A 14,359-nucleotide genomic window follows, 5' to 3' on the forward strand; every position below is an offset into this window, starting at 1 on the left:
AGAAATCTGTTTTCTAATCAATTGATTGTTACTGAGGGAAATGTGTGGTATCTGATACTTCCAAAAGTATATAATTTAGCCACATTTACTAATGCTTAAAGAATTCCTTTTGTTGCTGTTCTCTGACATGTGTGGGAGACAGTGGTTAATATTAACAAGGTCTCTGGCCCTTCCTGCCCTTGGGGATGTTTTAAATGAAAGTTACAGTCCCTGAGAACTGCGTTTTATGTTGTGAAACAGAAGGAAGAGATAGCTTTTGGGAATACTACCGCCTCCTTTCCAATAGGTTAAAGATCATTGTAAGTGACTCCTAAAACTTCGTCAAATTTCACATTGGAGTCACATAGCAATGGGAAAGCTGACCAGAGGCAGAGTTTCTGTGATGACCAATGAAGCTGCATATGATGTTTACTCAGAAGTAACTCTTACTCCATTCAGTGAGGTTTACCTCCATGTACATAGGATTGCAGCCTTAATCATAAGCAAATTGGTCATATTGGCTGGGGATAATGGGAGTTGTAATCCAACACATCTGGATGGTGCCAAGATAGAGAGGGCTGATCTATTGCAATGGGAATTTTTGGAATCAAAGGGCATAGCTGGCTTTGGTTGTGAACTTACCAGAGGCCACAGGAGCAAACGCATTAACTCAGCCCTTTATTTAACTACTTGCAATATGGAATTCCACGCAGCCAAATGTATGGAATTCCATTCAGGTGAAAAAGTGGGCTGGTGGAGAAGGGACAGAGCAAATCCTCCCTCCCTCCCCTGTCCCTCTGTGTTTCCATGCTGGTGGAGGAGGAGGGCAAGCCCCCTTCTCCACGGCCAGCACAGAAGCCAAGCAAACCACTGGAGGAGGGTCAGGGCAATCCATTTCTCATTCACCAGCTTGCTGTGTTTCTACGCAAGTCCCTCTCCCTACAGCCAGGGCAGAAAGCAAGTGGGTTGGCAGATGTGGGATGTAGTGATCCATCCCTCCTCTGCCTTTAGCAGGCTAGTAAAAAAATCAGGCAATAAAAGACCTTGATCATCCCAGAGTGCAGGACACGGAATAATGGGCTCAAGTTACAGGAAGCCAGATTCCGGCTGAACATCAGGAAAAACTTCCTGAGTGTCAGAGCAATACGGCAATGGAACCAATTACCTGGGGAGGTGGTGGGCTCTCCCACACTGGAGGCCTTTAAGACGAGGCTGGACAGCCATTTGTCAGGGATGCTCTGACTTGGATTCCTGCATTGAGCAGGGGGTTGGACTCGATGGCCTTGTAGGCCCCTTCCAACCCTACTATTCTATGATTCTATGATTCTAAGACTGTATATATAATCACAACTGTGCTTGATGAAACATCATTTGTGATTCCTGCATTTAAGCAAGGATTCCCAAGCATACTATCACAGCACATTTAATAATCAAGCCACTAACAGGAAAAAAAATACACGCGAAGCAGAAGGATACACACAGAACAAAGACTACTTCTCCTTCGTATAGTATGTGTGGCTCTGGAGACAATCAAATAGCCAGTCCTCTTACCCCGCTAGCAAAGAATGAAGATGGACCAAGTCTCCAGTTTTCCCCAACCTGGTGCCCTCCAGATGTGTTGGACTGTGACTTCTGTTAGCCTCAGCCAGCATGTCCTGGGAGTCTTAGTCCAACACATCTGGAGGGCACCAGGTTAGGAAAGGCTGCCTTAGTAATGGTGTAAGCTGGACACTTACCGTTGTACCTGCTCTTAATTCCTCCACGTTGATCCAACAAGATGACCAAAGTTGCACCATCCTCTTTGGTGGCCTTTTCTTTCTGGGCTTTCCACCTCTCTAGCCATCCTGATCTGGCTCCATTTCAAGCTAGATCTTTATAGCAAAAATCCTCCGTTTGCTTCCATCAACACGTGTTCAAGTGTCACTGGAAATTTGTCATAACAGGGTTCACAAAGATTAGGACAAAAGGTTAAGCAAGGCTTAAAATTCTAGTTATCTTCCTAGGTGACTCTTCAACTGGCTTCCCTTGTCTTATCTTTGCATGTTGCCCAGCTTAGCAGTTACTATGTATTATCCTAATCAGATAAAATAGTGCCTAGTCGTGCTACTCTGAAGACAACTCACAGAGGAAGAGATGCCCATGAGAATGTACTCTGTGCATTTTAGCCAGTTTTAGCCACAACATAGTAAAACCATCTCCTGCTCCATCATCTTGCCATACTATGCCATGCAGGTGGAAAAATGTATCACCCCTTTTCCTTCTGAGTGGCTTAGGTCTTTCACCACTTTCTGAAACTTTGGCGACACACTTCAGCTCAAAACTTTATACAAACCAGCGAGTTGTGAGAGCCTCAGTGTTGCTGGAGACAGAAAATGTCTTTTAAGGGTGTTGAATGTGGTCAGAAATACACTTTCTGGAAGTATCATTTCCTGTGGTCTTGTCCATCCTAATTTCTTTTGCCCTATCTCTGGTCAAACAGATTTTTGAAGCAATATAAAACCCAACAAAGCCTGTCAACAGAGATGATAGTGGTATGAATGTATTTCACACAGTATTTCTTCACACGGTGCACGTTTAATCTATGGAACTCACTGGCATTAGATGTGGTGATGGCCACTGTCTTAGATCCTTTAAAAGGGGATTACATTAATTCATGGAGGATAGGTCTATCAATGGCAGCTAGTCACGACGGCTATATGTAGCCTGCAGGTTGAGAGACAGTATGCCAGGGAATACCAGCTACTGCGGAACAATAGGAGAGAGCAGCTGCCTTCATGTCCTGCGTGTGTGTGTAGAAGTATGTTCCCCCGGTGGGAAAAGGGATGTTGAACTACATAGTGTAAACATTACAGCCAACAATGCATCTGTCCTTCTATTTTCAATTCTCCAAAAGCACACATATGCAAAACTATAATCAGACAAGTATGATGGGAAGGAGCCATCACAAACTTAATCAGAATGAATGTAGCTTTTGGAGTGGGAATATCTGGCTCCAGCCTGAATTGTGAGATCATTGGGTTGTGAAACTGTTGGTAGGGAACATTCAGTATTAGTACAGTACTTCTCTCTGTCAATTAGAAAGAAATGGGTGCAGTTCATCAAGCGCTGTTGCTGTAGATTCTGCATTGGCTTTAGGAGGACATCTGTGGGGACTGTTGCAAACTCCTTTGGAATGAATGGATCTCATGCAGTGATCATGTTTGGCTGGCAGATCTGCCCAATGACTTGGCAGCTGCTATACTGACCAATCAGATGCCACAGACCTGTTATTCCATTCTACTCTTACCTAGTTACAGAAGAAGAATGAAAGTTTGACAACTGGAAGCAGGGAGAAGTGAAAAGCAAAGTAAATATGGGACACATCAAGGTAAGGTACTGTTCTTTTTTAAAGGGGTCTTTCACACTAGAAATTGTAGGACATAGTCTGAACAACAGATATGTGATAGTCAAGTATTTAAAATATTAAAGAGAGAGCCTTATGACATGTGGTGTATTGAATGTGATGACTGCAGCCAAAAAAAAGATAAAATCCTGCCAATGTTATTGCAATATATGCAGCTACATTTGTCAAAAATGCCATGGAAGAAAAAAAGTTAATGCACTATAGAATATAAAATCAAGAATCAATAACAAAGAGTAGAGGAAGTGATTCCTGTAAGTGCATTGGATCTAGACTTAGTCAGACCTAGTGAAATCAATGAGTCTTAAGTTAGTCATATCTAGCTTAAGTCCCATTAATTTCAATGGGCAGAATATAACTCTGCCTTGCGCTCATGGCCAGCCCTGCCACTTCCTTTCAACAGGTGGCCCCTACTGCTTGCGGAATGGTGATGGAGTGCTACTGCAGGAAAGCTGAATCGAGTGGAAATGCTCATTTCTGGAAGGGGGCAGCAGGTTGGTGGAGCTCCCTTATGTTATGCTGCCCCCTTTTAGAAATAAGTGTTAACGCTCATTTGGGGGCTTCCCTCCAGAAGTGCTAAATTGTTGTTCCGCAAGCAGTAGGGACCGCTTGCCGACCTGAAGTGGCAGGGCTGGCTGCACAAGGACCAGAATCGGCAGCCAGCTCTGCTAGCGTGCGGGCAGCATTGGCTTCTGCCCATTGAGTCTACTGTAAGTATGACTAAGTCTGGATTCAACCCATTGGCTTGTAAATATGCAAACATCTGTAGGGTGGGGAGTGCGGTAGAGCAGCAAATTAAGTGGCAACTACATTTCCACTTCAAGAATGGGAGACACCCCAAATATTTTGTGATAAAGGCATAATTTAGTGAAAGTTGGGCAGATCCAAGTCCAAATGGAAGTTGTTAGGATGTAGGTATTCAGCCATGCACTTTAGCTGCATTGATTTCAGTGGGGTTGCAGTGGGGCAGCTAGGTAATGTTAGCCACTAGACTTAGGGAGCAATCCTATGGCAGCTAGTCAGTGGCTACGTGGCCATAGATGGAGCCCGCGCTCTGAGGTCAGTTCCTGGAGAACCGACCTTCCCCCTCTTCTGTGCTGCCTCACAGGCAGCATGGAATGGCCCTGCACTCTGCGCTAGGAAGAGGAGTATGGAGTGGCCAAAACAGGGTGTTCCGGGGCGGGGAAGGCAGAAACACCGGTACGACATATCCTGTGTTGTTCGACAGCCTCCTCCCCCGCTCCACCTTCCCGTGGCTAGACAGCCAAAATCAGCTGTCTAGCCGCAAGAGGGAACGATCCCCTCCGTGCTTCTCCTGTCCTGCATTGGATAGGCAGTCGCCTCTGAGTTCGGAGGCGGCTGCCTATCCTCATAGGACTGTGCCCTTAATGGTCTTAGTGGAGGCCCTTTTTAGATGACCATGTGTATTAGTTCAGTTGTGAAGCACACGACTAACCTTTCTCCACCCTACCCCACCTCCACCATTCCAAGCTTCACAGCTACTTCCACATTCCTGATATGTCAGAGCAAATGAACAAGCAAAATCGCTTGCCAGCCTGATAAAAAGAACTCTGAGCGTGAGCAGTGTCACATTTTAAGCTCGCTTAAATCATAGTGCCACCATGACTCCTGGAGCCAGCTTCTGCTGCCCTGATGCTAAATATACTTGAGGCACAACCCTACCGGGTTGGCACCTGCTAGATGGAAGCCTCCAATCTCAGAGGCTTCTGAGTACCCTGTACCCTGTCAGGCTCCTGCCAGCAGGGCAGGAGAAGCAATAGAGGCAATTTTCACCTCTCCATCCTCCTTTTAAACTCCCCCCCCCCCCGACGGGCCTGTGAGCCCATCTAGAGGAGGTGCGCTGGCAGGGGCGGAGCTGGAGAGGCCATAGGATTGTTCACATCCGGGCCTCTCCTCCCGCCTCCCCGCCCACCAGAATACTTTTTGGTCTCTGTGAGGTCCTTCAAGGCTGCTTTTGTGACCTTGGAAAGCAGGCACCACGGTTCTTTCCATGGCAACTGTGAGGGGGCGGAGGAGGGGGAGTGATTGGGCTGTTGTCCCCCTCCCAAAGTCATAGCAGTGTCTATGGCTTTGGGAGGGGGAACCCAAGAAATTCTATGGTCCCTGGGATGCTCGTCAGGGACCATAGGATTATCCTTTTCTTGGGAATAAGCATCATTTTCTCATAGAAAGAAATCATACATTTTAAAAGTAAATATATCCCTCATCAGCTGCTGTTCTCTGGGTGGTCATTTGGGGACCCCTGGGGCTGTGAGGCCCTGGAATTCAGCCCCAACATCCAGCTGTAGCTGCACCACTGTGGGGTTTAAGTGTGACTATATGCAGCTCATACCCTGTACTCCTCTTCAGGGATCATGTAAAAAATCTCTTTAAAACAGTTCCAGATGTCAACGAGGCTGCTTCTAGACGTGTCCTCGCCTGATCACTAATGCCATTCATTAGGCCAAATGGTTTTGGTGAGTGTGTGTAAGATTCTAAGCTCCATAGAGCCTTTTTGTCAGGCAGAAAACAAGACTTGACTTGATCAGATAAAAGGGTTCACCTTTCCTCTGTAGTGTGGGCACAGGAGGAATATCCCATACTACCAGCATAGTGCTTTAGCAATAAACCAGAGGTGCTCTAAACAATATGTGAAAGGAAAGGGACCCCATTCTGCACAAGAGTTTGCAGTACATTGTACCTGCTCCAAGACCACCATTTTCTGAGTCAGCTGTGTAGACTGATAGGGACTAGCACATTTGCTGTGTGTGTGGCTTACAGGTGTGCCGAATCAGCGCATCTAATCCCTGCCAAAAATTCGGGGTGGACGAGACCTCGTTCTCTGAGTCTAATAATGTTTGTATTTTAATTACAGCATTATAATGAACACAAAGATCCTTTAGATGTTTGCCAGGTCCAGCTAAACATCATGGGATTGCACAGCATTGATAAAGGATGAGGCTGAACAGCTGACACTACCACAAGCACTTTTTCCAGTTCCTTTTCTAAAGACTAGCATTTATCTTATGGATGCAAACGATGAGGAACCCCTGCTGTTGTACAAGATTTTTTTTCTTTTTGAAGTCGTCTTCTAAATAATATATTCTTATACCAAAAAATGGCTGCTGTAATTATTCTCTTTTGTAGATTTTGTATGTTTTTTTTAACTGCTTCTGGTTGTTTTATGGAGATATCTTCTCCGGGGTGGGTTGGTGGGATTTGTACTTTTAAAGAAATGTTTCAGAAATGTTTATATGTAGTGTTATGTTCCATTAAAGTAACAACTATCAATCTCAATATCTCTATGTACATTTAGGAGCCAGATTAGGAGCCTTCTTTGTTCATTTAGGAGTCTAATTTATGCCTCCTGTCACCTTGCTGAGGCAACTGACAAAAAACCAATAGCAGGGTATCCAAAAAGAAACATAATTTTACCATCTCTGGCCAACAGCCATTTGCCAGTAAAACACTTTTGAGAATGAAGTGCGAAGTGACAGACCAAGCCCTCAAATGACCCCCTACAGCCTGCTACTTAGTCCCATCTCCACAAATGTTACTCTTCCACCCTCTTACTTTGTGTCTGCATTGGTAACTAACGGGACAGATATCCCTTCAGAGGGATAGATATAGCCTAGTGGTTTCTAGTTGCCTTATCCTTAAGCGCTGAGAATTATCAAGCTGCCCCAAATATGGTCTGTAGGGACATGAAGCAGTTCTATTGCCAAGGGTAAGCAGGTCTGACCACTAGCACCATCAGGGAAGGACTTTGGAGCAGATGTCCAAGGCCCCCTAATGCAGCAGGAATGGCTTCCCACATTTTGAAGGAGTGAAGTAACACACATTACCAGATGGGGACTCCATAACACCATGATGATCAGAATCTAAAATTACCTAGGGCGAAATCCTATGCAGAGTGGGAGGACTGCAGAGGCGATCTTTGCCTCCATGCTCCTCCCACTCTGCATTTTTGCTAGAGAGGCTTTTTCACCCATCTAGCTAGGGCTCTGCAGAGCAGGAGAGGAAGAGGCCAGGGAGGCCAGGGGATTCTTTGTAAGCCACCTCCCCAGTCCCCTCCCTGCCCCACCACAAAACCGTCCCCTTTTCCTCCTCTCTGAGGTCACTTTTGTGAGCTCAGAAAGGCAGCCAGCACAGTTCTTTCTGCGCTGGCTGCGAGGGGGAGAGGGCGGGGAGCTTGGACTCCCGGATCTGAGGTCAGAGCGCTGTCTCTGACCCTGGATCCAGGAATCCAAACTACCCTATGGCCCCCCACGCACTTTCTAGGGGCCATAGGATTGCTCTTTAAACCACTATCGACTCCTTCAAGAGAGAGTGGGATATAAGTGTAATAAATAGCTAGAGCAGCAATAAAAGCAGTTATTTTTCCACAAGTGATGTATTAATTTTAATTTATTGGCATTGCCTGCATCACTGTACTAAATTCATTTAGAATACAGCTTCATTTACTGAATGACTTGTAGGGTCATATGTAATATTTGGCTAACAAAACACTCTAATAAGCTGGAGCTGTTTGCATAAAGATATGTTGGCAAGGAATTGGTCTAGGTTTAACTAGACATTTGGTATAAATGAGATTCATATAATGAGAAGTCTACTTTTTTTTTTTTTTGCTCTGGGGATTATACCATGCACGCATGCCTTACAGGGGTGAGCAATTTGTGGCTGACCAGATGTTTAGGCCTACTACTCCCATCAGCCCTGGCCAGCATAGCCAATAGTTAGGGATGATGGGAGTTGTAGGCCAAAATATCTGGACAGCCACAAATTGCCCACCCCCACCTTAGAGGAACCCTGACAGGGAGGGATCATAACTTAGAGGTACAGCACTGTTTATATGCTTAAGGTTTGAGAATCATTCCCTGAAACTTCCATTGCTAACAGAATCTCAGGATGCAGAGCTGGAAAAGGCATTTGCTTGTGGCCTTGAAGAACTCCTGCCAGTCAGAGTAGACGGTACTGGGCTAAATGGTCTTGGTAGAAAGGCAGCTTCATATGTTCATACCAGATAAAAGCTCAGAACGTAGTTGCTAAGGGCAATGCTGACTTTCAGTATTGGACAATGAGAGTTTGGACTGAGATATCCAATTGAAATTACTTGTGCTGTTGTTCCCAGGTTACAGATGGGAGGTCAGGCATAAATATACTAGCCTGTATATGCTAGGTCCATAGAACGCCTATGACAGGCAGGACAGTTACCAGGCCTCCCTTTATCTGGTAGTTAAACATCCAAATTCAGACCCAGAGAGGGGTTGTTGCACAACAGAGAGGACTCGGGCATTCCTTGTGCATAATTCTTAATAGTAAATGAGCTCTCCCAAGTATGGTTCAGGGCCTATGTGCATTGGTGCAATGGTGCCTTCCACAGCATCTTGTTACATTTGTGCATGAAAGTAAACCACATGACCTAACATGTAAGATGGAGTTGGGGAAAGGCAAGGTGAAATCTGATGGGCATCAGGACCCTTGGAGGGCATGTCCCACATGGCTGCTGCCTGTATACCAAAGCTGTGTTACATAGCTATGAGGCATTTGAAGAATATGAAAAGACTGAGGAAGCGACTGCTGGGCGGAAAGGCGGTTGTAAAACTGCAATTGAGCTTGCTGTAGATTGGACTGGTGTACTGAGGCTCTGGTTTAGCAGGTGAATCAGAGCTGGCCAGCAGGAGTGAGGAAAGCATCTAGGGATAAACTGGTTGACAGTTTATCACACACACAATTACTGACCTGGAGTTCCATTATAACTATGGACACAGTTTGACTCTGGATTTTTGTTCAGTGTTTGTATATCACCCTAATGTAGCTGAAAGCTCTTCCTGCCAGTCACTAAGCCTTAGGAGAGGCATTTCATCCTTTTAGAACAGGGAAAAAACTGCACAAAAGCCAGGAAACCACCAAATCATTGGTCAGGGGAAAGGGGAAGAAGCCATGGCCTTCTGGGGGATCCTGGAGGGCTGGACTGGGACCCTAGGTGGCCCACATTTTGCCACCAGACCTGAGGTTCCCCACTCCTGGCCTAACACCAGGAGGGGACACAAAATAGAAAGGGCATGAAATCTCTTTCACATGTTAACTACATGTTGCATGTTCTCAAAAATGGATGCATGGCTAATAAGGTGCTTTGAAACTGATAATCTGGGAGAAGTAAAAACAAAAAACCTCTCTTGCTCTCTCTGTCACACACACACACACACACACACCTCTCACACACGCGCACGCGCTATGCACCAACCATATCTGTACGTTTTAAAGTGAAAATCCACTGTAATGTTGACATGGGCTTTTCTTAGGTTGTTCTTTAGATGGTTTATAAATACAGAGCAGCACGTACGGAAGGCGCTCCACCCCAAGAAACTCGTGTCTCTGTTTGAAGGGCACATGTACCCAAGCCATATGCCTGCAAGCTGCAGAGCTGCTTGCCAAGTCTTCTTACAGTTTTTAAAAAGAAACGTGTAGGTGGGTGCTCAGACTTTTCTTCCATGAAAAACAGGAAATATCTTGCAAAACTCAGGCTTCCCTTACCAGAGGACCTCAGTGACTAACACTTGGCTCTCTAGCACTGAATAATAATCTCATCACTTTAATTGTGGCAAGACATTTTGGCACAGCAAACTTTTACTCTTGTATTTGTCTGTGTAATTATGTTAATGTTTTTTTCCCTCCTTGGAGATAGCTCTCCATTATGTATTCCAGTGATTGAGTCACTACTGTGTCCCTTTCCTTACCAATTCTGTTGATCAAAAATACTGTTTCATATGCTCTGACATCCACACACAATACAGACACATCCCTGCACAGGGTCACACAACCGACCACATTTGAAGTATAGCTCAAGTACCTGTGAGAAAGCAGGCCCCAAACATGCATCTTTATTATATGCTGTTTGGAGACACCTGCTTGTTGATTGAACCAAATTTATTCTTCCAAACAGTTATTTATTTATTTATTTATTGCATTTATACCCCGCCTTTCTCCCTCTCGCAAGGAACTCAAGGCGGCTTACATTATCCTCCTCCTCACCGTTGTATCCTCACAACAACAACCCTGTGAGGTAGGTTGGGCTGAGAGTCTGTGACTGGCCCAAAGTCACCCAGTGAGCTTCCATGGCCAAGTGGGGACTAGAACCCGGATCTCCCGGCTCCCAGTCCGTCACTCTCACCACTACACTACACTGGCTCTCAGTTGTGAGATCAGTTGTGATTTCATTTTTTTTCCAAATCAAACTAGAATAAACCAGATATTATCTTCAATGTTATTGTATTCTTGGTATCTGTTTGCATGTTGCTGAACTGCCCCCACCCCAATTAATGATGCTTCTAGTGGGGGGGGGGCAGAATGGTTTGAATTAATTCATGATGCTTTTGAAAGAAAATGTGCAGTTAGAACTTGCACGTGTCTGTTTCAGGAATGGCTATAACATCAGTTTCATGACAGAAAAGGGCCTTAGCTCAGTGATAGAAAACTTGCTTTGCATGTGGAAGGTCCCACTCTTAGTCCTCGGCATAAGGCTGGGAAGGACTCAGAGCTGCTCCCGATCAGCGTAGGGCAATACTGAGCTAGATGGTTCAATGGTCTGACTTGGTATAGGTCATTTTCCTACGTTTTTGGCTATGACTACGAGGGGGGAGGCAATTTGATTGAACACAAAGGCCCCATGTATTTTCAGCTAGAACATTTCAGCTAGAGAGCCAGTGTGGTGTAGTGGCAAGAGTGTTGGACTAGGAGCTGGGAGATCCGGGTTCTAGTCCCCACTCGGCCATGGAAGCTCACTGGGTGACTTTGGGCCAGTCACAGACTCTCAGCCCAACCCACCTCACAGGGTTGTTGTTGGGAGGATAAGATGGAGAGGAGGAGGATAATGTAAGCTGCCTTGGGTTCCTTGCGAGAGGAAGAAAGGCGGGGTATAAATGCAATAAATAAATAAATAAAATTTATAATAAAATCTGCATTACGAAGTGGACCGAGAAACAAACTTTTAAGTGATGAGTTTAGCAAATAATAAATCAGAAAATCACATAAAATACATGAGTTATAAAAGTCAAATAGTGATGTGTGGAAATTAACAACTCCCTCTGCAATGCCGTAAACTGCTGCATTTGTTCTTTTTGGCCAGGATGTGCAACGCACACCCCTCCTCCACCATGCAGTCTCCACAGCCCTCTCCCATCATGTTGCTGAAATTTGTGGGAGTGGCCAAAAACAACAACAACGTTGATTTGCTGCCAAAAATAGATAAAAAACCACTACAGAACCCTACACTGTAGCATTCTGTAGTGGTTTGCCACCAATCAGCTATTTCTTTATTATTATTTTGCTGCTACCACCAGTGCCCTGCAGGGCGGCGGCAAGGATGCAGCCTGTGGTGGGAGGTATGGGGGCTAAAATGGCCCCTGGAGGTCCCACACTGGCCGACCCCTGGTTTTGGCAGTAAAGTATGGTTTCAGTTCCCCTGAAAATAAAATGTAAAGTAGACTGTGATTTTTAAATGTAAAGACAGGTAAAGTGGTTCCAGGAATTTAGGAATGTTTGAAGGAAAAGGTCCTCATCCAACAAGGGTGATCTGAACATAGAAACAGGCTTCCAGAGATGGAGTGGAGGAGGAAGCTGCATGAGGAAGCAAAACTCACACCCAGTATCCAGATCTCAGTGCATAATGTCTCTCACTGGATTCGGTCCATGCACAGTATGAAACACACGGTCAGTGTTATCAGCCATCTGAGCTCTAGTCAACTGTGGTGTGGGGAGCTGGGAGAGACTCCTCATTCTTCCACCATGAAAGTAACATTGGTTTCAAAGCTGGCAGAGCCCAGCATCTGTTCTGTGGGGAAGTCCTTGTACAAACATTAGTAGAATATGAAGATCTCTGGATCAAGGCCAGAAACACTTTAGGCCAGAAACAGCTTGGGCACCATTCAGCCAGCCATGTTTCCACCCTGTTGATTTCATAGGATGTGTGTGCATTAAGGATGTGCACAACTCTTTTCCACTGAAATCAATGGGACCAAAAAGTGCTTAACTGTAGCTAGATGGTGCCCTTCTGTTTTGCCTGATTTGATCTACATATTTAATTACATTTCAACTTCTAGCCTCAATTTTTGTTTGCAAGTATTTCAGAAGACTTTTTAAAAGAGCAGATTCGTTTCTCAATAAAGCCTTCCATTAACACAGCCAAAATCTTCATAGCTTAACCTCAGATTAATGACTTTACAGTAGTAGCATGGGGTATAAATTGGGGCATATTTCTGAACGCTGATGCAAATCCCCTAAAATGGCAGAGGGCCAGACAGCCTATGTCTGCAGGGAGTAATTGTCAAGTCCCCAATGAATACAGGCTTCTAAGCCCTTGAAAACATTCCTGGCAACTGGGAACTAGACAAGGCTAGAAAGTCTTGGCTGCATTTCAGGGAGTACTTTCACATGTCATTGTACTAGCGTACTGGAAGTGCTAGTGATAACGCTCTTGCAATTAACCGGGGTTAACACTCAGTCCTCTACCAAACAACTGTTTGCCTGTTAAACTCATGTTTACGAAGCTTGGCCACTCCTTGAAACTTTTGGGTGAACCCTGAGCATATGTTTGGTGTGTGCCAGCCCTTGGCTATGCATATGTACAGCTGAGTTTAGCTGACTTGATTCAGTATCTTTGCCACAGAGATGTGGAGAAGTGTGACAGGCAGTGTGCCATTTTGGACATCAGCCTATCTCTGAGCTCTCTGTGGAATATTTCTGGAATGAGCTTGAAGACTTGTTTTTCTCAGCTCAACATCTGTCTTGCTACTAATATTTGATGCCATCTTGGAGATATCACATTCCTTAATATCCTGTCAGCAGAGTAGCCCTGTTAATCTATTGCAGTAAAAACAAAAAAAACCCTCCTGTGGCACGTTAAAGACTAAGATATCCTGTGGCATATGCTTTCATAGACAAGTGCCCTCTTCATTGTAATCATTGGAAGGTTTGTTTGATTTCAGTGGAATGTGAATAGTTGCAACGTCACCATCTTCCCCAACTGAGGGAGATGAAGGCCTCCCTCATGAAGGCTCCTCCCCCTCAACTGTCACCAGCAGCAGCCATTCCAGCAGGCTGAGATGAGAAGGAGAGCAAGGCCATTCCACCAGTTTTGTAGAAAGGCTTAATTTCCCCCCCTCTTCCAACCCCATTCCTTTTCCCTTGTGTGTTGTGTCTTTTTTATTTTTAGCCTGGAAGCAGGGACTGGCTTGTATTACTGATTATACATAAGCCACTCCAGGAACCTTTTTGGCTGAGGAATGGGATAATAATACTTTAAATAAATAAGCCTGGTGCCCTCCCAATGTTTTGGACTTCAACTGCCATCAGCACCAGGCAGCATGGACAATGGTCAGGAATGTTGTATTGCAGGTTGGGGAAGGCTGCGATATCATAGAGCTGGCAATCTCTGTGAATGGCTGAATTTCTGATGATTCTAGGGACAAACAGGAGGCGGTTGTCACTTCCATGCCCTGCTTTTTGTGACTGTTAGAAACAATGCTGGTCTAGATGGAAGTATACTGAATATCTGATCCATTCACCTTCAGCAAGTTTCATCACGGAGAAACCATCCATAATGGTGCCCATCTCAGTCTCATGGTTGAGCTTGCAGCTGTATCTCATGGAACTTTGGAGTACATTTCTTATTTAATAGATTTCCAGTCTGTTCTTCAGTGTAAAACCCCTCACAACATACTTGTGATTGCAACATACTTCAAAATGCAAAATAGGAAAGCAAACTACAAAAACAATAAATATTCAATTTATAGATCACTGAAATAAAAAACAAGACAGACACAGCAGGGGTGCATCAAGAACATTTCTCTTCGTGGGACCTAGGAAATTCGGCAGGCCAGTCTGTTTTTTGAAATGTGCATACATGGTGCACGCTACTACAACCCACCTGTTTATTTTCTTTGTGTGTACACTCACATGCTTTGTTGCATCCCATAACAT

The 14,359-nt window shown here is 44.8% G+C and overlaps 2 protein-coding genes across 9 annotated transcripts in view; one reads left to right on the forward strand and one right to left on the reverse strand.

Moving 5' to 3' along the window:
- The window catches only part of PDE9A (phosphodiesterase 9A), a 117,024-nt gene that overhangs the window by 90,979 nt on the left and 11,686 nt on the right, over positions 1 to 14,359 (forward strand). For 4 of the 7 annotated variants that reach the window (XM_084843817.1, XM_084843815.1, XM_084843819.1 and 1 more), the window contains 2 exons: positions 3,270 to 3,346; positions 6,255 to 6,674. In XM_084843817.1, the coding sequence (XP_084699943.1) occupies positions 3,270 to 3,317 (48 nt within the window). In that variant the 3' untranslated portion in view covers positions 3,318 to 3,346; positions 6,255 to 6,674. Of the gene's footprint in view, positions 1 to 3,269; positions 3,352 to 6,254; positions 6,675 to 14,359 lie in introns of those variants that run through there. The other 3 variants (XM_084843816.1, XM_084843818.1, XM_084843813.1) reach the window with 3 other exon arrangements.
- WDR4 (WDR4 tRNA N7-guanosine methyltransferase non-catalytic subunit) overlaps positions 1 to 14,359 on the reverse strand; it is a 103,351-nt gene that overhangs the window by 37,050 nt on the left and 51,942 nt on the right. The window lies entirely within an intron of this gene.

The sequence above is a fragment of the Heloderma suspectum genome, chromosome 3, assembly GCF_057233095.1.
Source record: "Heloderma suspectum isolate Gila_16-S chromosome 3, 16-S_ref, whole genome shotgun sequence".
Lineage (NCBI taxonomy): Eukaryota > Metazoa > Chordata > Lepidosauria > Squamata > Helodermatidae > Heloderma > Heloderma suspectum.